The sequence below is a fragment of the Vanacampus margaritifer genome, chromosome 5, assembly GCF_051991255.1.
Source record: "Vanacampus margaritifer isolate UIUO_Vmar chromosome 5, RoL_Vmar_1.0, whole genome shotgun sequence".
NCBI classification, from domain to species: Eukaryota; Metazoa; Chordata; class Actinopteri; order Syngnathiformes; family Syngnathidae; genus Vanacampus; species Vanacampus margaritifer.
In genome coordinates this window covers 12662542-12687950 of record NC_135436.1, presented here as the reverse complement: position 1 = coordinate 12687950, position 25409 = coordinate 12662542, and the positions used below count along the sequence as shown (strand labels likewise).

Genomic DNA, 25409 nt, shown 5'->3' with positions numbered 1-25409 from the left:
TGCTACTTACTAAAAAAGAGTAACTAGTTACAGTTACTATTTACTTTATTTTAAAAGTAACTCAATTACTCTGGTGATTACTTAAACAAAAAAAAGTAATGTGTTACTATTAAAAGTAACTCTTTAGTTACTTTTTTCCCCTTAAGAACATACACTGTTGATCAACACTACAGTTTTTGCATTCACGACGTTAGACTCTTTATGGTCTGATGTCAATACAAACAAAAAACGGACAAAAAAAATGCCTACCCTTGATCCTTTACAGGTCAAAAGAAGCTTTTTTTCTTTGAAGAATAGTCATGACAAGCCAGTGAGCCTTCATCCCGAGGAAGCTTTTGTCATGGACAGACTAATATGTCTGCAGTTATCGCGGTGTAGTCAAATGTTTTCTTCAGCTCACTTTCCATTTTGGAATATTCCTTATTCAAGTAGTTCGAAAAAGTTTTTCGTCCCATTTGCCGGGTGCCGCTTGGGCACGGTATCATGCTATTGAGCTCCATGAATGCGGGCGACTTCACCGTAGAGAGCGGCTGCATGCTTTCAACAACACACCGTGCAATTGTTTTGTTGATCTGTCCCTGGCTAACACGTCTGTTAAAATCTAGTCGCTGTTGTTTTGGTGGAGGGGCTCGACTCATTTCGAGCGTGTCCACTGCCACAAGGCATGTGGAGGTGTTTCAGCAGATTCGAATTGCTGTTTGTAGCAGTGTAGGACCTTCAAATCAGAAAGACACCGCTAGCATTTGACAAAAATGCTTTTTCCTTAATGCTCAGCTAAAGTAAAGTAATGAGCGTATTTTCACGTCGAAAAACATGTCTTACGCTCGCCTTGACTCTCTATGACCCCCGAATCCGTTACCTGCCCACATTGCGTCTTCTCCATTAGCACGGCAGCGGCAATTCGTTGTAACCAGGAAGTAGTACAGTACACAGCAGCCATCCATTCATTATTTGATTCTGGGTTGCTTATCCTCACGTGTCACACAATTAAAATGATTAATTTAAATAAATAATTTATTATTTATTTATTTACTTTTTTTTCTTTCTTTTTTCTGGAGAAAATTGATTTATTTATTTTTTAAATTTTTATTTATTTACTGACTAACTTATATTGTAACGGTAACTGAGTTACTGTTTTAAAAAAAGTAATGTGTTAGATTATTAGTTATTGTAAAAAGTAATTTAGTTACAGTAACAACGTGTTACTGCCCAACACTGCTCAAAAGTGTCCCCTGCAATTTTTTAATGACGCATTCTAATTGTACTTTTTATCTAAGACCTAAAAATAAATCTTCTGTAGCCATAAGCTAAACCTAACAGGAAGTCCACCATTTCGTATTTTGGAATTCGGCACCAGTTTGGGACTTTTATAGAGATCATATTTAAACTTACTCCTCTTGCAGAATTGATGTAATCATTTTCAAACTTTGGGTATTTGCTTTTTGTTGTGTTTAAAAAAAAAGAAAAGAAGAAGCATGCAATTAGACGATAAATGACTGATAGTACAATTACACTAAAAACCTGCCTCCGCTGTATCTGGCTGTGTGCACACTGTGCAGGCGCTTTACCATATTCCATAACCCAACAAACACGTTCCCCTAATACCACAACATACATAGTCTGTAATTTCCCCATCATATACAATTGCAAAATATCCAAAAAGTTGAAAAAGTTTTTGTATTCTTATGCATGTCGACTGACGTCGTAAAATGATCTCGTGATAAAAAGCACGGTTAGCCACCAGGCAATGTTGTACTTTCATCTCATTGTGCCAGACTGAGTCTCTCAAACAGCTCTTAGTTCCTTCACACTTGTGATTAAAGGGCAGCGGTCGGCTTGATATAATGCGCACCCCATGTTTGAATTTGTGTCTGCTAATAAAGGGAGACGGGTTGCATGTTGTGTTGAGTTCTGTTTGCTAGCTTCTGCTCCATTATAATGAACGGCCTTTTAGTATGTTCACTGCATGTATGTGTTTGTGCGTGTTTTATTTGAACCTACTGGACATCGGAGCCAAGAGTCGTTGGCTCGCTCACGAGGTTAATTGACCTCAGGAGACTATTTTCTTGATTAGGATAATTAATGCCTACCTTTCATAATTATTTACCATTTGACTTCAATGTGACATTCATTAGTGTTGCGTAATGCCTCATTAATTTGTTAGTAAGACATTTGAACACATAATTGCCCATGTTTTAAACAAACACTTGTATAATAAACAGTTAATGACCAACAGAAGCCTTTAAAAAAAGACTATAATACACTGAGCTGCTGTCTAGAATAAAAAATAAAAAAAACACACACACACAATGAGCTCAATTGTACTGTACATTGATAATCTCATCTACAAAAATAAACTTTGAATGATTACACATTGAATATTATTTTTTTTGTATCCTTAGCCCCTTGACATTGATATTCAATGTTTTGCACCTGAACACTACATTTGTTTATTCAGGTACAGATTAATTTTATATGAGCAATATTAAAAGGTTTGATCATCAAAGATTAATAGTCTTTGTGCTGTAATGTAGGCTAGGACCCATGAGGATTGTGAGCTGGAATGTAAAACAAAGAAATCATTCTCCACTAAAGATAAATAGATATATTTTAACATTGGCATCACTACTGCAGGCTGCCTGGTAATGAGTTGTAGTTCCAATGACAGAGCGAGCGGATGATGAAAAATGATCAATGTAATAAAGTTATGAGGGCAGTCTTTATTTGGTTTGGGAATTCTCAAGGACACGTGTATGTGTGTGTGTGTTGTGTGTGTGTGTGCGAGTTGTGTGTCTATGTTTGGATGTTACATCCACCTGAGCAGGCACACAGTCTCACTCAGAGGCATTCATTCACACCTAAACAAACTTCTAATGAAGCCTCTGCGAAGCACACAACTTGATTAAGACACAAGAGAGGTTGAGAATCAGGTGTGACCACCGTGGGTCATGAAACCATGTGTGAACGCATGCCAACAACGTACTGAGAACATTGCAGTGCAATTTGTTTTAAGAGGCACTTTGCCTCCTGAGGGAGCGCATTCTTTTGGCATGTTCCATCTCTAACTTTGCAGCTCACTACCCAGTGATTGTCCTTTTGCTGAAAAGTGTAGCTTTTTGCCTCTGGGAAGAACATTTCTGTTCTCCTTGAAGCTGCATTTCTTCTGCGTCCACTGAGTCTTTCGTCTTTTGAAGCAAAACAAAACACGGGCAACGCTGTGAGCTGTGAGGCAGAAAGAAACTCGACCAAACTGTATCATACACTCCAAAAAAATAAAATAAAAAAAATACACTCAATACCGTAGGTCCATAGAATTATAGTATTTAAGTAATCAACTAAGGACACTGTTTTCAATTAGCCCATTATAGAGGTGTGTATTATTTATCACCATCTATTGTTGAACGGATGATTTATAAAAAAAATATACATACAGTATTAATTTCAATAATATGCAAATTGATCACATCAACATACGTTTTTTTCATATGATCATAGGTCTAGTACTCGCTATATTGCACGAGGCTGACATGACCGCCATCTTTCTGCTGCGGATACCCGAAGGAGAAGAACTTAACGGATTAGCCTCTGGTAGGGGTGTGAATTGTCTGGTACCTGGCGATTCGATTCGTATCACGATTCATAGGTCACAATTCGATTAATCCCAATACGAATATACAAATTGATTATTGCGATTTTTTTAATATATTTTTTTAAAAACGCAAATTTAGAAAATACTTATCAGTAAACTTGTACATGTACACTGTAAGATTTGTATGAAAATGTATTTATTTATCTGAAAATTCAGGCTTATAACATGTTTGAACAGCACTGAAATAAAATATTAAGGCTTAATGCTCCATTAATATAACTTTCTTCCATGCTTAATGTGTGAATCCTAACCCTAAGTAAGACGTTTTGTTGAATATTTCCATAAAAAAAATTGATGTTTAAAAATCGATTCGGCCGTGCTGTATGTAATATCGCGATATATTGCCGAATCATTTTTTTCTAACACCCCTAGCCTCTGGTAGTGCTTGCATCTAGTGTCGGACCCAATGGGTCGACCGCTGCTTAGCTTCCACAACCGGGGCCAGCAGATGATCGTCGCTGAGTCCAATAATTCGGGCTCCCGCCGCTTGTCTCCTTCTTACTATCATTTGCTAGCTTCTCCCGCTAGCAGCTAGCTAGCAGTTGGTTTGGGAATTCTCAAGGACATGTGTGTGTGTGTGTGTGTGTGCTAGCTAGCGGCTAGCTGCTCTTGTTAGCCACTCCAGCTAGTCTTGTTCACGGACACGCTTGCTCCTGCTCGCCGGGTTGCTCGCTCGCTCCACATAATAATTGGTAGTAATTGGTTGTAGCCTTGCAAAGTGTGGTCTCTCTGAGGCAATGTGTGCATGCGTCAAAACCTTTACATTCTATTAGTTCATCTCTTGATGACAGTAAAGTTTACACATTGTACCATTAATTCCAAAAAAAAAGAAAAAGTGCAGATTCATCATTTAAGTATCTACAGCAAGCGAGGTCATATTTCTGTCCAGTTATTTAATCTGTCAATGATCTATTTTCATGTAAGTACATATCCAACCTGATCCTCCACAATACTACACTAGCGGCCGTATGTTCCTTATTTAATCATCAATACACCTAAATGCTTGCATTTTATATAATATTTTGTTTTGACGACATGCTTGTGTGTCCGATCTATCCGCTTATGCTCCGCTTGCTTTGGTAGACAAGCGGGAACGTATCGGATTTTCCTCCACATTTGGACAAAGCATGACGCATATCCAGTTGTGCCAATTGAGAACAAGAAATCAAAATGGTGTCACTTTAAAGCATGCAGCGTAAATCCACTTATTCTTCTTTATAAAAGCTACTAATTGGGACACATTAAGTTAAACTCAAGACTAATGTAAGTTTTATTATTTTAATCCCTTAAATGTGTAGTATTTTATTGGAGACCACACAAAGAACCGTCCATCCATTATCCACACCGCTTATCTTCACGAGAGTCGCAGGCGTGTTGGAGCCTATCCCATCAGTATCCAAATATTGTATTGCATGAAATTAAATGATCATACATAAAGAGATGTTCTTGTTTTATTAATTTAATGTATTTTATGTGATATTTCAAATGTAAACCCAAGAGTGGCCCTGCTTTTTCTCTATCAACTCCTGAGGGAAATATGCGGTTACAGGTTCACCACATATGTAATAACATTGTTGGGGGGGGGCATAGAATGTTTTTATATGTATCTGCTGTTGGATTGATTGCTTTAGCTGTCTCAAATATAATATATAAGAAATATTTTTACTCTCTTGATTTTTCTTCTTTGAATAAATGCCTTTGCCTTTATATTTACACATTGTGGTGGTGGGTTGGGGGACGTTTTGGGGATGGGGAAGAGGTGTGGGTAAGTTTATATGCTGTTTTGGTCACCATGGAAACTGACATGAGGGAATGTCAGGAGCTTGGCAGTTGCAAGCAATTTGAGTGCAGTTAATGGGTCAAAATTGTCTGCAAAGTGCCTCCGAGGTTAGATTATAGTTCTACCCAACCTGCGTAATGGGGTTGTCTTTTCACACAACTGCTCTATTTTACAGAAACAGAAAGGATATGAGTGGCACCCCCAAAGGAAAGTAAAAAGCATGTTGCTCACAACACAAATGTTCATTTCAGCATTTTTGTTTTTTTGGGGGTTTTACCTGGTTGACACTTTCTGGATGAAGTACAGTAGCAGTCATTTTTTGAAAAGTCATGTGGGCATTCCGTTGTCGTCAGTGATGAAACATTACTGCAGTTGTTAACTTGATCCATGTTTTCTTTAATCTGCACTGTTCAGTTATGTTTGGCATGGTTTTCAGTTTTTTGTGTATGTGAAGATCGCCATATTATCTCATTATGTACATGTTTTACACTGGCTATTCCTTTAGACGTGGCGCATGCCCTGTTTTCCTTCTCCCATGAGCCTTTGCTCCAGTTGCCAGCTGGCAGACCTTTTTAGATTGAGGTCAGGTCGGGCATCGATGCTTAACCACTGGAGAAATGTTTGCTCCTTTCTGGGTCTGTAGAACACTTAGGTCGTTCGTAGCAGGTAGTGTGAGGAGTCGAGTAGTGACGGCAACATGAACGACGGGATCAGCCAGGCAAGACGTCTGCCTCGCACCTCTGCCCCTTCACCACTCAGCCAGAAAATATGCAGGATGATTACCTTAGTCTGCTGCCGCTTGCGAGTGACTTGTGATTTGTGAAAGGAATTCATTGAATTGCCATTTAAACCACTGTTGGCTTGTGGAACTCAATGAAGCATCACTTGTGTCTGAGCATGTGTAATGAAAATAACTACAGTTAGTTAAATGAGGGCAGCACAATGGACGAGTGTTTTTTTTGGGTTTCAAAAAATTACTATTTTTTTTTTTAAATGAGGTAAACATTCAGAATTCCATATTTTATTTCATTGTATTGACATCTAGATGTGATAAAAAAAAACTCAGGACTGAGCACCCTTTGTTTGAAGCCACCAACTTTTCAAGTGAGCAATTATTGGAACTAGGGGTGTAAATTGCCTAGTACCTGGCGATTCGATTCCTATCATAATTCATAGGGCACAATTCGATTCGATACCGATTAATCCCGATGCGATGCTAGAAATTAATTGTTGGGATTTTTTTTTTTTTACTCAAATTTAGAAAATACTAATCAGTAAACTTGGACATGTAAACTGTAAGATTTGTATGAAAATGTATTCAGGCTTATAACTGAGCCACTGCATTTAACTGGTTGCAGTCTGTTTCATGTTTGAATAGCACTGAAATAAAATATTAAGGCTTAATGTTCCATTAATTTAACATTCTTCCATGCTTAATATGTGAATCCTAACCCTAAGAAAGACGTTTTGTTGAATATTCCAATAAAAAATTGATGTTTAAAAATTGATTCGGCCGCACATCGAATCGATTCGAGAATTGCGCGCTGTAATATCGCGATATATTGCCGAATCGATTTTTTGAACACCCCTAATTGGAACCGACATTATGAAATGAATTTAATGTGAATAACGTTTATTTGATGGCGTAACCCTTACTTGCAATAACTGCATCAAGCCTTTGACCCATTGACTTCACCGGACTGTTGCGTTGTTCATCGGAGATGCTTTTCCAGGCCTTTACTGCAGCCTCTTTCAGCTCTTTTTTTGGGTGTTTCTCCCTTTACTCTCCTCTTCATTGGGCACAGCTGCTCACCGGTGTACTTAGAAACAGACATCAAGCTGGTAAGACAATACAAAGACAAAAAAAATCCCACCAATCATGGTGTCTTTTTTAATATGAAATAAATGTTAAAGTAAAGCAAATTGTGTCCATTTGTTATCTGTGTACATAGTTCACATGCAGAAATGTAAACAGGACACCCCCGTTATCAATTATTCTAGGTTGTGATACAGTGGTGTAAAGGGTTAGGGCACATATTAGAAACGCCCTTCAGGTAGACTTGTTTTTGATGCAACTCCTGTATTTTAATGTATATCAGACATTTTGCAAGTGTGTTTATTTATGTGGCCAAGCAATGTACTGTTTGCTTGTGTCAGAATGAAGTTGCATTACAAATGCTCCAAATATAAAGGTGACCCTAACTAGAACCATGTATTGAATATATAATCAACTGCATAATAATAACAACCACAGTAACAGACTATTTTATGATTCTGGTCCATGTACACTGCTGTCACACAATGGTGTGTCAAAATGTGAAAGGTCAAATGGTTGATTGCTGCCAATTTTAATGACAGCTGCAATAATGATGATATTGGCTACATGACGGGAACAAATCAATGGGAGTGCATCCGGCTACTCTCAGATTTTATTAAACGAGAGAATGAGAGTTATCTTATCATGAGTCATAAGGGATCTGCTGAGGGTGACAGTGTGTTAACCTTAAGGTTATTAAACAACGGTTATTATATGAAAAGTTGTGGTGACTGATGGTTGAAATAAAATTTGGCGTGGGAAATTAGATTTACAATCGCAAACAGTACAATTCCTGGATAGGCGTTCATGCACAATAATTAGTCTCTGTTGATTGCCAGCGAATGATCGGATTAACTGTCCTCTGTCAGGAGAGAAAACTAGTCAATATCGTATATAATCACACAACTGTTTCCATCACATCAGAGGACATTATATTGACTTTCTCATGGAAAGTCATTTGAAACATTAGCATAATACAAGACTTAATAATACAGCAAAGTCTACCTGGTAGAAAGGTGTCCATTGGATGAAAGGTAACTTAATCACTTTAAAGGGGCAGTCAACCCAAAAACAGAATTTTGCTGAAATAGTTGAGACAATTGGTTGTCTTTTTTTTTTGCTGTCAACTTTTCCTTTTCATTTATTTATTTTTTAAAAGGGAAGTCTACCCTAAAATATTTTTGGGGACAATAATATGTTCTATGCAGCCCCACTATTCTAAATATGGTATTCTGGTCAATATTGCGTTCAAAGTCCAGCCGTTTTTATCCATCTCAGGGGGCGGCCATTTTGCTACTTGCTGTCGACTGAACATGACATCACACTTGCTCAGGTCTTAGCTAACAACCAATCTTAGCGCAGCTTCAGAAAACAGGTGATCTCTGATTGGTTGTTGCCTGAGCCTTCAGCAACTGTGATGTCATCTTCAGTCGACAGCAAGTGGCAAAAATGGCTTCCCCCTAAGATGGCTAAAAACGGCTGAATTTTGCTTCAAAACTCCAAAAATAAGTAATATTAATCGCAATGTCATGTTTAGAATAGTGAGGTCACATATAACATATTATTGTCAACATTTTAATTGTGAAGTCCTCATCCAAAAAACGTGATCATTTATATTATGTGTGCTTGCATTTTAATTTCCAGAGACGGCGTGATTCTATAAACATTTCTGACAACAAAGCAAACAACAGCACTCAGGCTTGAATAATGAACAATTACAAGCAACAAGGAACAAAAAAAAGTGGTGAGAGACATGGCTCAATAGGCAATTACAAAAGACGAATACTGACAGGATCCAAGCATGTGTGAGTTCTACAGGGCAGCGGTTCATGTTGTTGATGGCTCTGTGATTGATCTCATGGTAATTTATATGCACATGCAGTAGTCATTCACTGCTCTCCACCATGTATTGCATACTGAGAGGTTGTTTTAATTTTGCATTCCTTCCATAATTAAGGTCATCAAAACACAGATACACTTCTTCACAGGAAACCCATTTTAATCAAATACATTTTGCTAAATGTAAATCTCTCACAGCGTCAATAAGAAGGGAACATTTTAAGCTTTGTGAGGGCATCGTTTGCTACAGCTTTTCTGGATCTCCAATGTGTCGCCGATGAGTGTACTGTATGTCGGAACGTGTCAATGATGCTATTTCATCCTCTCGTTTTTGCAGGTTCATGGTTTGACACACTCACTGGAAAAGGTAACACACACGCACACATACACATGCACGCACAATTTCATAGCTCCGCATGTGTTGCATTCTTTCTTTTTCTGCTTTTGCCATTATGGTAATAGTGAACCTGCAGCTCATTTTGTGGCAGATTGAAGCTACTGGTTTTACGCCTGCGTCCTTCCTTCTGTAGGGCCCAGAGTATTTTAGTCCGTAATAATCCGCACCATCTGCTGTCTCTTTTTACAACGTTTAGTACGTGCTCCGTGACTTCTCTATATCATTTACTGTTTATTTTCTCCTCCGGTTCCCCTTTTGGGCTGCACACTTCACTCATTATAGACCGGGGCCCTCAACTTTATACAACTCTTCCACTTTATACCACTCAATCTCAATCTGACAGCTCTCTTGTCTTTCTCTTCTACTCCTCTCCATCAGTTTGTCTTTACGAGCCCCTTGCTGCTTTACTTTGAGCATTCTGGGTGTCACCACACACATCGCCGCGCATCCCTTTTATCCTCCTCTTTATTCGTAACCGCACACAAACATTCCCCACAGCATGTCAAATCCTAATCTTTGTTTCTAACACAGACTATATCCACTGGGAAAATCCTTTCGTACACATTAGTAAGCGTGTAGGCTTCACATTGTTCAGAGAAAAAGTACTTATCAGGAGTGAGTTGTACCAATGGGATCATGCTGAATGGAACTGTACCTTCGTGTTCTTTGCAATGTCCTTCCCAAAGGGCAGTATTTAAAAAAATAACTTTGCAACAAATATATATTTTTAACTCTTTGACTGCCAAAAACGTTATATAACGTTTAGTAAAATCCTATGGAGTGCCAAAGACGTTAAAAGACGTTTATTCAAAACAGAGGTGAAACTAACCATTTTCTATTGTTGATTACTGAAAAACGGAATAAGGTAGAAACAAACTTTTTTTTCTGATGAAAGATGAGAGTCCAATCTTTCATTTGGTAGTATGTGTGTTTCCATAGTCCAAACACATAATTTTCTGTGGACCTTGAAAGATCAGTCAAAAATACTTAAATCGGCTGGCACCCACGGCATCCCTTTTCTGAAAACGTCTGGCAGTCAAAGAGTTAAATACAATAATCTATACTTCTTTTCGTGTATCAACACAATTTGTCTGATTAACTGTCATAAAACCTAAAAAAGGTTAACAATGGTGCCAAGCCTAAAAAAAAATACACGGACTGAGCATGTTTACGTCTGTTGATCGGGGTGAGTTCAGACGGTGCTTCTCATTCCGTGTATTTTTGCGAGGCTTTGAATCTTAAAGCATTCGCCCAAAATGATGAAGCACTCGGCGAAAGGTGCGCATCGTTCGTCACTGATGGGAATTCACAATTGACTGAAGTGCCCACTTCTTGTAATTAAAATGCATTCTTCTCATCAGTAGCCCGGTTGAATTCGAAAAATGTGTTCAACCTATTTTACTGTTATATATTTATAATAAGATAGAAGTCTGTAAGTATGTTAAAAGATAGAAAGCTGTAAAAACAAACAAACACACACACACAAAATATTTAGTATGACTCGAGTATGGCAAATGTCAGGCACAGAGGTGGGCACTTCCATCACTATGTGGTCATTATGTCGGCCCGTCATTGACGGATTCCCACCTTTCGGCAGGTGCTACCGCATTTTAGGCGAATGCTTCATGACGTGATGCCTCAAATAAATACACGGACTGAACACCGACGGAGGCAGGCCCGAGGCTTTGCATCTTAAAGTACTCGCTGAAAATGCGGAAGCACTCACTGAAAGGTGTGCATCCATCAATGACGGACTGACGTATCGACGGAAGTGCCCACCTCAGGTTAGGCGTCTATCACCAAATGTCTACATTGTCACGCCAAATGTCAAATAAGCGAAGTGTGCATTACGTTTGCGCATGCGTGAAAATCAAGTTTTAAAAAAGCGTGGCTACCAAAATAGCCGCCATTTGAATGGCTGAGATTGAGGTGCTGAAAGTGTCTTTCAGCCTTAAGTGACAAAACGACAGGTGCACTTTGTGTCATTTTTAACTGTCCTAATGTAGTTTATAGGCAAAAAAAACTCCATTGCAAAGCTCGAGAAGACAAAACTGTATGCTTGTAAACCTCTGTTCACTCTTCCCAATTTCCAGACAGAAAATAAAGATTTATTTTGTCAATATCCTGAAATTGAGGAAACGGACAGAAGCACCACGAAGCTTGCTAGCGGACGTACGTGTAACCAAACTAATGGAGTGACGGTCATTTAAGTACCTGCTTCTACTCCCAATTGATCCTACCCGTCTCTTCCTTCGCGTTCCCGGTGTCCCTCCTGGCTCCTACTCCCGGTAAAGTGCACACATTCAGCCAAATATTAAGCACTTAAATAAGCTTAACTGTCGTTTCCCGGCAGAGCGCAGTCAGTAACGACACGCTATGCATGTTTTAAAATAGATTAAATAAAAAAACATCAACTTTCCAACGGTTGAAATGGTCCAAATCAGAGCTTCCCTCGTTAGCCCCCATTAGTTTTCAATGAAAAGATAGTAGACAGCCCCAAGCCGGCCTACCCATAATGCACCGCGCATACATCAAACAGCAGCCATACATATGAACAGGTGAATACGACGCGTTCCTATTGAGCTGTCTGCCTACGTTGATGCTATGTTTGCGTTTCTAATGGCTTTGATAGGACTGCTGCCCTTGCCAACATGGCCGCTACATATGCCCCCTACATAGCCTTTGATGGGTGAGTCACCCCTGCCAACATGGCTGCCACATTCACACATCTGTTTGCCTGATCTAGTCTTTACTGTGACAACAGCAACACCAATTTGCGTACCAGTCTCTGTCCGTTGCGCCACAGTGCCAGTCAACACCAGCAGCCAATTATGAAACTATACAGACGTTGACAACTACTGTACAAAAGGGGGTTTGAGTTGACAAATTGACTATTTTCTATGCTCAGTCTGTTGGTTTCGGGTCCTATAAATCGAGGTTGCACTGTACATGAAAAACAGTACACCCCCCTGTGCTACTATATGACGATGACCAAAATTCAGACAGTAATGACGTCATCATCTCATCTGACGTCAGCCATGTTCAGCACACAGCTGGATTAACAATGAACGAATGGATTAGTGAGCGTGAAAAGACAGACAAAACTGACAGACTGACAAAACACGGTGACGCCTGTGTTTACTGGGAGATGTCACACAGATACTGATAATACCCAGAGATTGTCATATTTTGGCTGATAAACTCATGACATCACAAAACCAGGCTACATGCACAGAAGCAGTGAGCTTCCTTTTCCCTGTCCCGTGCCTCATTTCTTCCCATGATTGCCAGCTGTTCCATTTATGCTAAAACTGCAGGTCTCTGCTGGTCTGAACTGCTGTCAATTGCTGTTAATAGGTACTTTTGCCATTTGCCTTTGCTGCGATGTCATTACTTCACAGTTCCTTCCATTTGAGTATTTGAACGTAATGGCATGCTGTGTGCCAGTGATGTAATGTAAGGCGTAGTCTGCTTTACTATTCGACATGTTCATAATTGAAATGCTGAATAGACAGCTCAGGCTAATCAGCTTAGAAATGTAGTCGGCAGTCAACGGATAATAAAGAGGATCTTGCCGCTAAAGAGTCTATTAACACCCCCTGTAATGAGAGTTCGTGTACTATGATCCGGGGACAATAGATGGGTGAGGAAATTAAGAGGGAGACAGAGCAGCAGGGGGTGAGAAGGCGCAATAACAGTGAATTGTTCTTATTTTTCACGAGGACTGTAGAAAAGACGAGGGGAAAAATATTGGGTTGAGATTTGAGTGAACAAACTGCCAATGAAATACAAGTTTTAGTGTAAGATTACTGAGATTATGTTACGGTGTGGTCACGGAGCGGCGTGGTGTCTGTCGGCGTGTGAGGTGGAGGACCCACAGAAAGACAGAACGACAGAACGACAGAACGACAGAACGACAGAACGAACGACAGAACTCCGGGGGTGACCGTGACAAGCAGCAATGATCCCACGCCGACTGATCACCACCCGGGAACTAAATACACCCACACTAATGGGGTAACTAGCCACACCTGGGGCCAGGCACAAGTGGCTGAGGGCCCGGATTGGTCAACCCGCGGAAGTGCTGGAACCCACTCAGGACCAATCGGGACCCTCACCCAAAACCAGATCTTCCCAAACATAACAGATTAACTGGACGGTTGTGGTTGTCTTCGAAGACAATTGGCTTCTCATTCGAGGCTGTATGATCAGCGTAAGCACAATATTTGAGCAGGACAGGACAGGACAATTTATGACAAGACATGTTATGAGTGACAGAGGTGCTGTTAGTTTAACGTAGCTCAGCTCAGGCTTTCTTTATTTTGGATTAGCATTAGCCTACTAGTTTTGGTGTTTAGTGTTCAGTATAGGTTTGAATTATTTGCACCCTCCACTGCTTGAAGACGTCATGATTGACTGCACTTTATAACCTTATTGATATACATTACTGTATATACAAAATCAATAAACTCATTTATCATGGCTGTCATCATATTGTACAGAATGCATTTTATAATCATTAATATATCCTAAATCTGCTTCTGATTGCTCCCCCCCTTCACTTGTGTTCTTTGCCCTAAGCAAGACGTGTTCTGAGATTGGTTGTGGTATGCGGTTTAGTGAAGAGTGCATCAAGGTGCATGTCGAGGTCCCCTGCAGGAATAATATGACTGACTGTCAACCATTTGTCAATTTCACTCTCCTATACTCTTTCTGACCTTTGGGCCTCTACTTTCCACACAAACACATTTCTAATTATGAGCCTGCTAGTGATCACGTCAGTCCAGCATGGATGGAAGACTTGGGACATCCTCGTCTTTTCCCTAACAGCTTTATGCAGTGCATACACATCTTCCACTACTGTTACCTTGTAGTTCATTCTGCAATTCAGAGATAATATATTGTAATCCAATTACATTTGAAACAAACACCATTTGGAATTAACAGCATGCCATGTAGTTATGAAGCCAACAGAGAATGATCAGATTTCCAGGTCAATTAAGTCTGTCCTTGACAGTGTCTTCACCCCCCCCCCCCCCCACACTATTATAGCACATATCTGCGAGGAATTGACTGTCCCCTAAAAGTGATTATAATTGCTAAATCATAAATACATTATATATATATATATATATATATATATATATATATGTTTCCTTAGTAGGACAATTATTTTGAGCTTGGCACTTCCGTTAATCGTCACTTCTTGTTGATGATGACGCCCACCTTTCGGCGAGTGCACAATGACGCAAATCCTCAAATTTATACACGGACGGAGCAAACATGTTTACGGTCCCTCTCATTCCGTGTATTTTTGCGAGGCTTCGCATCATAAAGCATTCTCCGAATATGCGGAAGCACTCGGCGAAAGGCGGTTATCATCATTGACGGGAATTGAGGATTAACGGAAGTGCCCAGCCGACATTCTTGTGTTCCTAAAACTCCCCCTCTGAAACAGTTCATTTACTAGGACTTCTAAAGGATAAATGTTCAGCATACGACAAGATGTATCCAATTATTCATTCGACGTAAAGGACTTGAGTGCAGGACGGTGGTTTGGATCGGTGAACAGATGGAGCAGAATGGTAATGAGCTGGAAGAGGTGAGGGTGGGAAGTTAGACATGTTTCTGTGATTGACAAGAGGGGAGAGGGGTGCGAAAGAGCAGCTGTCTTCAGATGTTGGCCTGGGCTCCTCCAGGAGTCGTGGCATTCACACACTCAGAGGAAGGTCTCTCAAAGCCCATTGTTTGGGCTCTTACACAGAGAATGTGCTCTGACTTGCCGAATTCCGGCTTGAAATATAGATTTGGAAGTTGTTGAGTCGGGGTAGGATTACATTAATTGTACTTATTCCTATCCCTTTTAGGGCATGTTGAAAAGGACATGGTGTATAGAAAAGTGTGTACACCTATACTGTTTGTAGTGTTTTGTGGTTCTTGACATGTCTGGAATGAATTTAAAGAAAAGGCTTCTTTCTTTTTTTTTATGACTTGCGCTGCACTGCACCTTGCTAAGTGCAGTCTGAAAAAGGCTTAAGGTAATGCTGAGTATGGCTTTTGCTAGCATGATGACCAGTGGCCGGTCTCGGGACAATTGACAATGTGAAGTCTGTTTCTAGCTATAAAGTGTGAAAAAAAAAAAGTGGACATAAGATTTTCACTGTTGTAAGCAGCACTTCAACAAGTTAAGACTGCTCAATTAGTTAACTCTTTGACTGCCAGACGTTTTCAGAAACGGGACACTTCTTTTTGTCCATGAATGATGCCACAAACACCTAAATAGTGCTTTACTTCTGTAATACACTACCACCAACAATGAAAAAGTGTTTTTAGATTGCAAAATATTTATTTATTTATTTCCATTCAACAGTGTAACAATTTGACAAAACAATTTCGCAAACTATTTACAAATGTGTGCAACTGTGGTGCTATTTACAATTATGTGGATGTTTCAAATACAGTTTTTCTTTTTGTAACACTCCCCTGCGTGCAAGGAGACGGAGCAGGATTTGCACAACAGATTCGTTTCACTTCGATTGTTCCTTTCGCGTGCAGACGTTACACTTTCTTGACGGCCTTTTTTTCCGGGGAATAAATAGCAAGTAGCAGACTGTACCCACTCCTCCGATGAATATGCATTGGACTCGGGGCACGTGCTCGGTTGTGCTCCGCGTTTTCCGGTGTTAGCATCGCTCGCCCGTGAACCTTTATGACGTCGTCATAGCCGCCGCGTCAGCGCTTCCAACTTCGGCGTCAACCTCGGAGTCACCATCATCATCATCGATGATGATCATCGTCGTCATCAATGTGCTCTTTAGCGTTGGTCGATGCCTTTCGTCTTTGAAAAAAATTCCCAAGTGTGAGCTGCTTGCAACCGCCATTGTTCGCTTTAGCTCCGCCTCACGTCTTCTACTGCCGCGTCAACGCTTCCAACCTCGGAGTCACCATCATCATCATCGATGATGATCATCGTCGTCATCAATGTGCTCTTTAGCGTTGGTCGATGCTTTTCGTCTTTGAAAAAATTTTTTTTTAAAAATGGGTGGACGTCTTTTAACGTCTTTGGCGCTCCTCCGTAGGTTTTTGCAGAACGTCATTTAACGTCTTTGGCAGTAAAAGAGTTAACAATTAAAAAAGTCCGTAAAGGCATTATTTACTGTAAAATTGCAATTGCGTGGTAATCAGTCTAGGGTGTACCCCGCCTCTTGTCAAGCGTTGGTTGGATTAGGCTCCAGTTCACCAATGATCCTCACTAATTCTGGACAAGCACAAATATTTAATACATTTGCTGCCTGATAGAACAGCAAAACATTTTCCACAGACCAGACCAGAAATGGTCAAAAACACTTTTGGGATGAATGCCGCATGGACAGAAAAAATCCTATGCAGGGGTCTAGAATTTAGTCGAAATCTGTGACATGGCGGTTGTCATTATACTTTCGCCCAGTTTATACGTGAGAGATCTGGTTTAAACAAATACACACAGCTTGCAGTCTCATTGATGACAGCGCTATTTGTCCTAGAAGTGATCCAGGCCATGCTGTTGTTCTCATGCATAATTCAGAAAATATCACACTCGATTTCCTGTTGGAAAAAGTGCACGATCATCTGTTGTTCTGGGTGCCATGTAGTTTGCGTGTGTAGTACTTCTGGACATCAGTCCAACCTCTGCTGTTTTTATTTTCTCGGCGGTTCAGAGGATCCTTATTATCGGCAGATACCTCTGAAATATATTCAAGTTTTAGGCAAGCACCACCACTGAAACCTTTCAATATCACTGTGAATAATTGACATTTGAGGTGAGCTCCTTTTTTGATGTTGTATGCATCTGCTTGCGTGCCCATAAACTCGTCTGCTCGCTCAAGAAGAACTCATTACTCAGTGTGGCAGCTATCTTGTTTCTAATTTTTTTTTTTTTTTTGGGTAAAGGCCACTGGATATATTTTATTTACACCTCTGTGAATTATTCAGAGAAAGTGTTTCGAGATGGAGCGAGCTAGCTAACTGTCTAGCAGCTGTGAACGGTTGAGTTATTCTAATGATCCCGCTCACCCCTATATATGCATTAGCGCATTCCCGCAGGCTCGGCGTTTTGTATCGAGAGATTGAAGATCCACTCGCAGCTCGTACCGGGACTTTGAAAGGAGTTGACGATTTTGTTTTCCAATCCAACCCCCCCGATTGAGTTCGCCCAGGTTGTGCAGATGAAAGTGTCTGATCATGCCCAACTGCTCACAGATGTTTTGTAGCAGCAGGCTTTGTATTCCCCTTTAGTCGTCTCCTTTTCTTTTTTTTACAGTGTAATCCCTCCTTGCCTTTCTCTCATCCCACTCACTTGACACTCTTTCTCATTCATCCCACTTCTTGATTGAGTCACTGCTTCATCCCTGTTTTGAGCTGACCACGGGAACTTGATCAAAAGCAGTTTGTCGCAAACGTTTCCCACTGAAGGTTTTCTTGTGTGATTGAAAAAGATCAACTGGTATTTGTATCCAGTTGATCTCTGAAGAAGTTCAAAACAATGTCCCTTTTAGAAATATGTCCTCAAGGCACAAACAATGAATGTTGTTGAGAAGAAAATATAGGAAGGGATTGAGTCTGCGAAGAGTGTTGAAGTCTTACTTCTCTTCTTTTGAAATCGTACCTTGTCCTTTGAGATGTGGGATCCAAAACTATTCCACCTGGATTTTGGCCAGCTGAACTGGGCCTCAGAGAAACAGCTTCTTCACACACACGCACACGCACACGCACACACCATCCTCCTCTCACCATGCCTCCAAGATCCCCCTCCTTACTTCCTCTGATCTTCTGAACATCAATCCCTCATCCCTCAGAGCAAAAACGAGGGGAAGGGAGATGACAAAAATGAAATGACAGATTACCTGCTATATATAGAGTGGGTCTTATGCCGCTTCCCTTATTCATCTTCTCCCGTTGCCCCCAAGTCATTGGATACACCTTTTGGTGTGCGACTGCTGATGCAAATAGAACCCCTTTCCCTCTCATCAGTACAAAATCCAACGAGTTGTCTTCGTAAATCCAACTGGACATATTGATGGCTTCACAGAATTGCCAGGGGCTGTAAACAAAACTTCTGTTGATTGTCTTTTGGTACTAAATAAAGAATCTAAATCAAGAGATAATTGGTTTACTGAATCACTACAAAGAGACGGATTACCCAAATCCACAGTGTAATATCCTCTTTTTCCCCCACCTATCCATTTGACTGCTTAGTTTTTATGAAAAGCTGGAAGAACTCTCCATCACACCAATATGGCACAACACCAAAGTACGACACTTGTAAAGTGTATTCCTGCTGGAATTCGGCATTGCAGTTCCAGTTACAGCAAACATTTAAAATGTATGCTTTGACTTACCGTGGTTTTTACTTTGATGTTGTTACACTTCGCCTCCCAAATATAAGAAATTCCATAAACTGACTTGTCACTAAGAATTACTATTGAATATTTTAGAATCGATTAATCTATGGATTATGCAATCGATTAGTGGACCAATCGAATTAATTTTAATTTTGCATTAAAGTGTATTACAAAAGCCCCTGATTACTGTTTATTAACCAGTGACTGGTGTTTATTTCATATTTTGTATTCATATAGTGATTAAAAAGAAAGGATGATTGATGTTGTACAATGTTACCGGTTCGGTCATTGTTTTCCAAAATGTTTGCAAATGTTTATTTTGATTCAACACAGAAGATAATCAGTCTTCTTTCATAAAGAACTACAGAAATCAGTGAACAATGACTGTTGATATGCTGAAATCAGAGGATTTGGACAACTTTAAATTAAAAAAATGGCTCCAAACGATTACTCGATTACTAAAATACTTGTCGATTAATTTGATAACCGATTACTTGTTGATTAATCGCTCTACTAATAATTGAGAAATCAACTGTATTTATCTATGATAATTCATTTTACAAATGCAGAAGATTTTGAATGAATGAATGAATGCTTAAAATTAAGATTCTTTTTTCTGATTGCATGTCAAATAGGAACAGTGAATAATGAAAACAGCCTCCCGCTTCCAGTGAGCTGATGGTTATTATACTATGTTCTTTCTCACACTGCTTCACACTACCTTTCCCTGTGTTAAATGTTCAAGAATAGAAGGAGAATATTGAAAGAGTTGATGATGGAACACCTTTATTGGGTAAGAATATAAATAGTTATATCTGTTCACATCAAACAAAATGGAGCTAACCTACACATGTATAAAGACTCAACTTTTCCAATTTAGTATTTCCCCCCTCTTCTATTGCATATATTTTTTCATTTTTCCCTGGAATGCAAAATTGTGTGGGCAAGGGCAGGGAGAGACAAATTGAAGCCATGAAGCCATTCCTTTCATGCTGAGAGGAGAAGGAGAGTTCGGTTAACAGAGTTGACATTCCACTTAATTTGATTCATTACTGCATGAGGATGCTATATTGTTGCCACATGCAGTAACTGGGCCAGATGGAGATCCTGATGGTGGACGCATGAAAGCCAATATGGACTCAGCACCATTTGCCACTATATTTGTAAACCGGATGTGAAAACGTGTTTAGGAGCTAGTTCAACAAAGTGTGAGCCATTTGACCTGATGACATGTGACTTGTAAATAAAAATGGTTCATTATAATCCAAAGATGGTCAAATTCATTGATAACTCCGTGCCAACATTGAGGGGGTTGGACAGGTCCAAGGGAACATCCATGTTTGTGGAAAGTGAAACAACCAACAGTGAATGTTACAGTGTGAACTTTCTCCCCCCCACCAATTTACCAAAAATGACATATTTGACCTTAATTTGTAGTTATCCAGTTTTCCATCCACACTCAATATGTTCACTGGGTAATGGAAGAAAGGACCAACATTACGTAGCTGCTATATTCCTGACATATGAGCATGCTCAAGGGACAATCTGTTTGTCCGCCTTGCGTTGAATTGCTCATACAGCATGCGTATACGCCACAGACATCTGCTCAATGACTCAACAGTTTTGCCCACTACGAGTTGGCAAGTTGTTCACTGTTGAAGTGATCTTGCGATTACAATCTTGTAGACATCATCTGAAGTCAGTTACATCTCTCACAATTCAAATAAACATGAGTCATTAAAAGTAGGTCCCGGCCCATGCATATTCCAATATTTGGCAGAATAAAATTACGATAGCAGATGATTTTGGGTGATTCATCTAAACAATACATAATGGTAAAATGTAATGCTTACAATAATAGAGAGTCATTACAGACCGAACATCTGACCGGATAGAAGGTTAAATGTCATTATTTTTGTTTCATGTTTTAATGTGTGAATGGTTTAAAGGGGAAGTCAACCATAAACATTTTTTGACAATAATACGTCATATGTGACCTCACTAGTCTAAACATGACATTCTAATTATAATATTACATTTGTGGAAAATGAGTTATGAAGCAAAATCCAGCTGTTTCCGTCTCAGGGGGCGACCATTTTGCCACTGGCTGTCAACTGAAGATGACATCATAGTTCATCTGAAGCTGAACTGTGATTGGCTGTTACCTGAGACCCCAGCAACTATGATGTCATTTTCACTCAACAGCAAGTAGCAAAATGGCCGCCTTCTGATATTGATAAAAAAAAAATTGCTGCTTAACTCATATTCTACTAACACAATATTAACTCACTGCCATTGACGGTTATAGACGTCCAAAATTAATTTGAACTATTTCTATTCATTTAACATTATTTCCCACTTTTGTAAACAAGAGTATGAAAACCTAGAAAAAAAACGTTTTATTGTACATTTAGAACAGATATAAAATTTGTGATTAAACTAGTGAAGCCATGCGATTAATTATGATGAATAATTTGGAATCGCCTGATGCCCCTAATTTTTAATAATCTTTTCTTTCTGATTTTGAAAAAGGAAAGAAAAAGATAATTAAAATAAAAAATAAAATTACTTTTTAAAAAAGAACAAATGAACAAAAGATTATTTAAAAAATGTCATAATTAATTGCATGACTTCACTAGTTAACTCATGATTAGTCCCAAATTTTATATCTGTTCTAAATGTACAAATTTTTTTTTTTTTAGGTTTTCATACTCTTGTTAACAAAAGTGTAAAAATGTTAAACTAATAGAAATAGTTCAAATGAATTTTTGACGTCTATAGCCGTCAATGGCAGTGAATGAGTTAACCAGAATATTGTATTTAGAATAGTGGGGCTGCATAGAACAAAAAAAACATATTGTACAAAAAATATTTTGGGGTTGACTTCCCCCCTTTTTTAAATCCAATTTGTGGAAAATATCTTTTGTTCATGCGGAATAAACCAAATCCAATATTATGCGAAATATAGACAGGAACAAGAAGATCACAAGCAGAGAAAACAACCTGCAGCATTTGCGTGGACCTAAAAGCTACCATGCACTGCTTTCTTACATTGTCCACAACTGATTTGTAAACCTAGTCCTCCTCCGACCACATCTTCCAACCACCTTGGTTTCCTCTGCTATTAATCATCATCTTGCCACAAGCAAGTGGATTCAGCACAAGGTGACACTCCACTCCACCACCAACACCGCTGTAGGTAGGAAATGAGAGAGGGGGAGTCGATGAAGGCGGTGAGGGAGGACCGAAGAAAAAATCAAGAGTGAAGGGTAGTAGGTTGTGAACAGGCAGGCAGCAGAAAAGTGAGCGTGTGAGCGTATCCCGTCTCCAGGACTGTCACAGTAGGTGGGAAATCCAAAAGGTGAGGTATGAAGCTGGTAGGCTTGTGTGAACCCTAGACAGGTTCCCAGCTTACGAGCTAGTACAGTAGTCTGGAAATTCTAAACATGGAGTCCCTGTTGTTGCTAGGCTGCAAACGATAGAACTGGTCTGACACTTTAAAATACATCTTCTTTGTCCCCGGGGATATGAAGTGGGATCTTTGAGTTCAGTTTGTAGGAATTGCCCTTCCAGTACCCAAAGCTTGAGAAGAAGGCAATTACTTACAGGCGCATACCACTGTCTCACACACACACACACACACGCACACAACCTCCCCTTGTTATATGTTGGTGAAGTGAGATTTAAACGTGGCATTATCAAGCAGTCAAGTGTGTGAAAGAGAGAAGCACTGGGGTGGAGTGTTGGTGTACAAAAGCACCTACAGTACTCACTACTGTATGTGTATGTCCAGTATAATGAGCACATTGGTTACGCTGGAGGCCACTATGTTTTAATTGTGAGCCCCTTAAGCATGAAGCGTCTGTGGAGCGCCATAAAGTGGGTCTTCCCCTTTACTATATGTCTTGGACAGACAATAAAAACTAGGTGTGTGCCAAAAAATCAATTCTCATAAGAATGTCCCAAAATATTTTTTTTTTCTTTTCTTATTTTTCTTCTTCTGGAAAATCGATTTTATCGATTTTATTTAAATTATTTTATACTGTCTTGCCTTTGTCTGTGTGCCTTTATTGGGAGCGCTGTCTTGCCTTTGTCTGTGTGTGCCTTTATCGGGAGCGCTGTTCATGTTGTATTCGATTTGGCCACTTCGGGGCAGTGTGGTTCCACACGGTCTGATACACTGTTAAGTTGTAGCCACATTAGAGAGTAGAAGGAAAAAGTCACAATCAAGTTATTCCAATAAAAGTTGCTTTTTTTTGCAGCGTGGAGCCGTTCTTTCGAGTGATAAAAGTGCCGCGCGTAGCTTGCTAATTAGCATTAGCGAGTCCGACTGGAGTAGATCATTACGATTCCTTACACATCTATAAATTTAAGCAAAAATCATTGTCAATCAAATCATTTTGAATCGAAAATCGATTCTGAATCGAATCGCAGGCCCAAAAATCGGAATCGATTCGTGAAACATTCAAAGATTCCCACCCCTAATAAAAACCTCTGTTTTCCATTTTTTTTTATGTTTGCAATTTAAAGTACAACCAGGGACATTGTGAACTTGTGCGATTCTCCCACGTGACTCGTATTAAATATAACAATACCAATGGCTTGTTAGATGTATTGCGCTTGGGTATGAAAGGGCAGAAGATGAACTGAACCGATGCTAGATATAGATAGAAAATCTTTTCTTTCTTTAAAACGATGGCCTGCTCAAGTTTAATGGCCCGTGTGTATTGGACTAGAGGAACCACTACCTTCATCATACTTCCACTCAATACACTTGTATTGCTTGCATCATGTTTCAAACGATACCAGTCACTTTGAGACTTGTGCAAGCAGCATAAAGAAAGGTTCAACAGCAGTGTAGTCGTTTTATTTTCTAGTTTATGAAAGCAAGGCAGCGGAGGGCCAAGCCAGCCATCTATCAGGTCTGTGTGTTAACGATGCTGCCCTTGTTCAGCATTATGGGAAAAGCACAGCGGGGGGGTGAGAAAGGCAATGCGTGCTATTCCGCTCCTGCCTTCACTTCCTTTATACAGACCAGTAATGGCAAGTGGATACTGTGTGGCGAAGTCTATTTTTTTTTTGACAAAGTATTGAAAATGTGAGGTAGCTACACAAATAGCATTTCCCGGACTTTAGTTTATATGCATGAGTTTTTTTTGCAAAGACTGATGGGTCATAGTTTGATTCCATTACATCTTGCGACATTAATAATAATAATAATAATAATAGCTGGTATGATTATTCTACACCCTACAAGTGGGGATTGAAATTTTTGTAAAAATTTGTATTATTGCGCATAACAAGAAACAAGTTGTAGTTTAACCTCATTGGACCACAGAACTTGTTTCCAAAATGCTCCAGGCTTGTCTGTGTGTTCACTTGCGAATCCAAACACTGATGTTTGTGCTGGGGTTGTCGAGGAGATATTCTTCTGAAGACTCTTCTATGAAGACCACATTTGTACAAGTATCTCTTTATAGTGGAATAGTGGAGGGCAACTTTTTTTTTTTACTTGCTTTTATCCGAATCCTGCAACTTGTTCTGTCAGATTTTTTTTTTTTGATCTTCCTGTTCTTGTTTTTACTTCCACTTCCAAAGTTGACCCAAACAATCTTTAGATTATCTATGCAGCCTCTCAAGTCTAAACACAGTATTCTGATTAATATTGCGTTTGTGGAATATGAATTAAGTAGCAAATCCCACCCGTTTTTATTCATACCAGGGGGCGGCCATTTTGCCACTTGCTGTCGACTGAAAATCACATCACAGTTGCTCAAGGGCTCAGGTAACGACCAATCACGGCTCAGCTTGTAAACATCATATGAACAAATCCAAAAAACAACTGCAACAAAAAAAGCAACTGTGAGCAAGCGGCAAAATGGCCGCCCACCTGAGATTTTGCTGCTTAATTCGTAATCCACGAACACAATATTAACTCATTCACTCCCAGCCATTTTCACTGAAGCAACCCCCTTCGCTCCTGGTTGTTTTACTGGATTTTGACTGACTTTGCAAGGCCCAAAGAATATTGTGTGAAACATGTAACCTACCAAAAGAAAGATTAGAGTCTCATCTTACATCAGTGTATCTGTTTCTGTTGTGCAGCAACTAGCATTAGAAAAGTTTCATCAATATTCACATTCCTGGTGAAAACATTGACAAAAAGCTTGTTGCAACATGGCCTTGTCTGATCTCTTATACTCTGCTGTCATCCATTTTTTTTTTAATTAGTAACTACCATTGCTATAAGCCACCTCTTCATGTCAAAAGCTGCATCAAAGCCTTCTTTATGTTCTTGCATAAAAAAAACAAAAACATGTAAACACGTTTTTGAGAGGGAAGGACAAAGTATTTAAAAAAGTTTTTACACGTTTTGGGGACTTAATGAGTTAATCAGAATACCGTGTTTAGACTCGGGGTGCAAAGAGCTATTATTGTAAATTATTTAAATTGACTTCCCATTTAAACTAAACTGATATGAAAGTTTTAAATTGATACCTAACCCTACTGGAATCAATGATTTAGGAGCTATTCAAACATCTTCTGAG

General features: G+C 39.5%; 1 protein-coding gene across 2 annotated transcripts in view; it reads left to right on the top strand.

The window, feature by feature from the left end:
* igsf11 (immunoglobulin superfamily member 11) overlaps positions 1-25409 on the top strand; it is a 117797-nt gene that overhangs the window by 22374 nt on the left and 70014 nt on the right. The window contains exon 2 of one of the 2 annotated variants that reach the window (XM_077566697.1): positions 9422-9451. The exons of the other annotated variant lie outside the window; for it this stretch is intronic. Within the exon in view, the coding sequence (XP_077422823.1) occupies positions 9422-9451 (30 nt within the window). The remainder of the gene's footprint in view (positions 1-9421; positions 9452-25409) is intronic. 2 annotated transcript variants of the gene reach the window in all.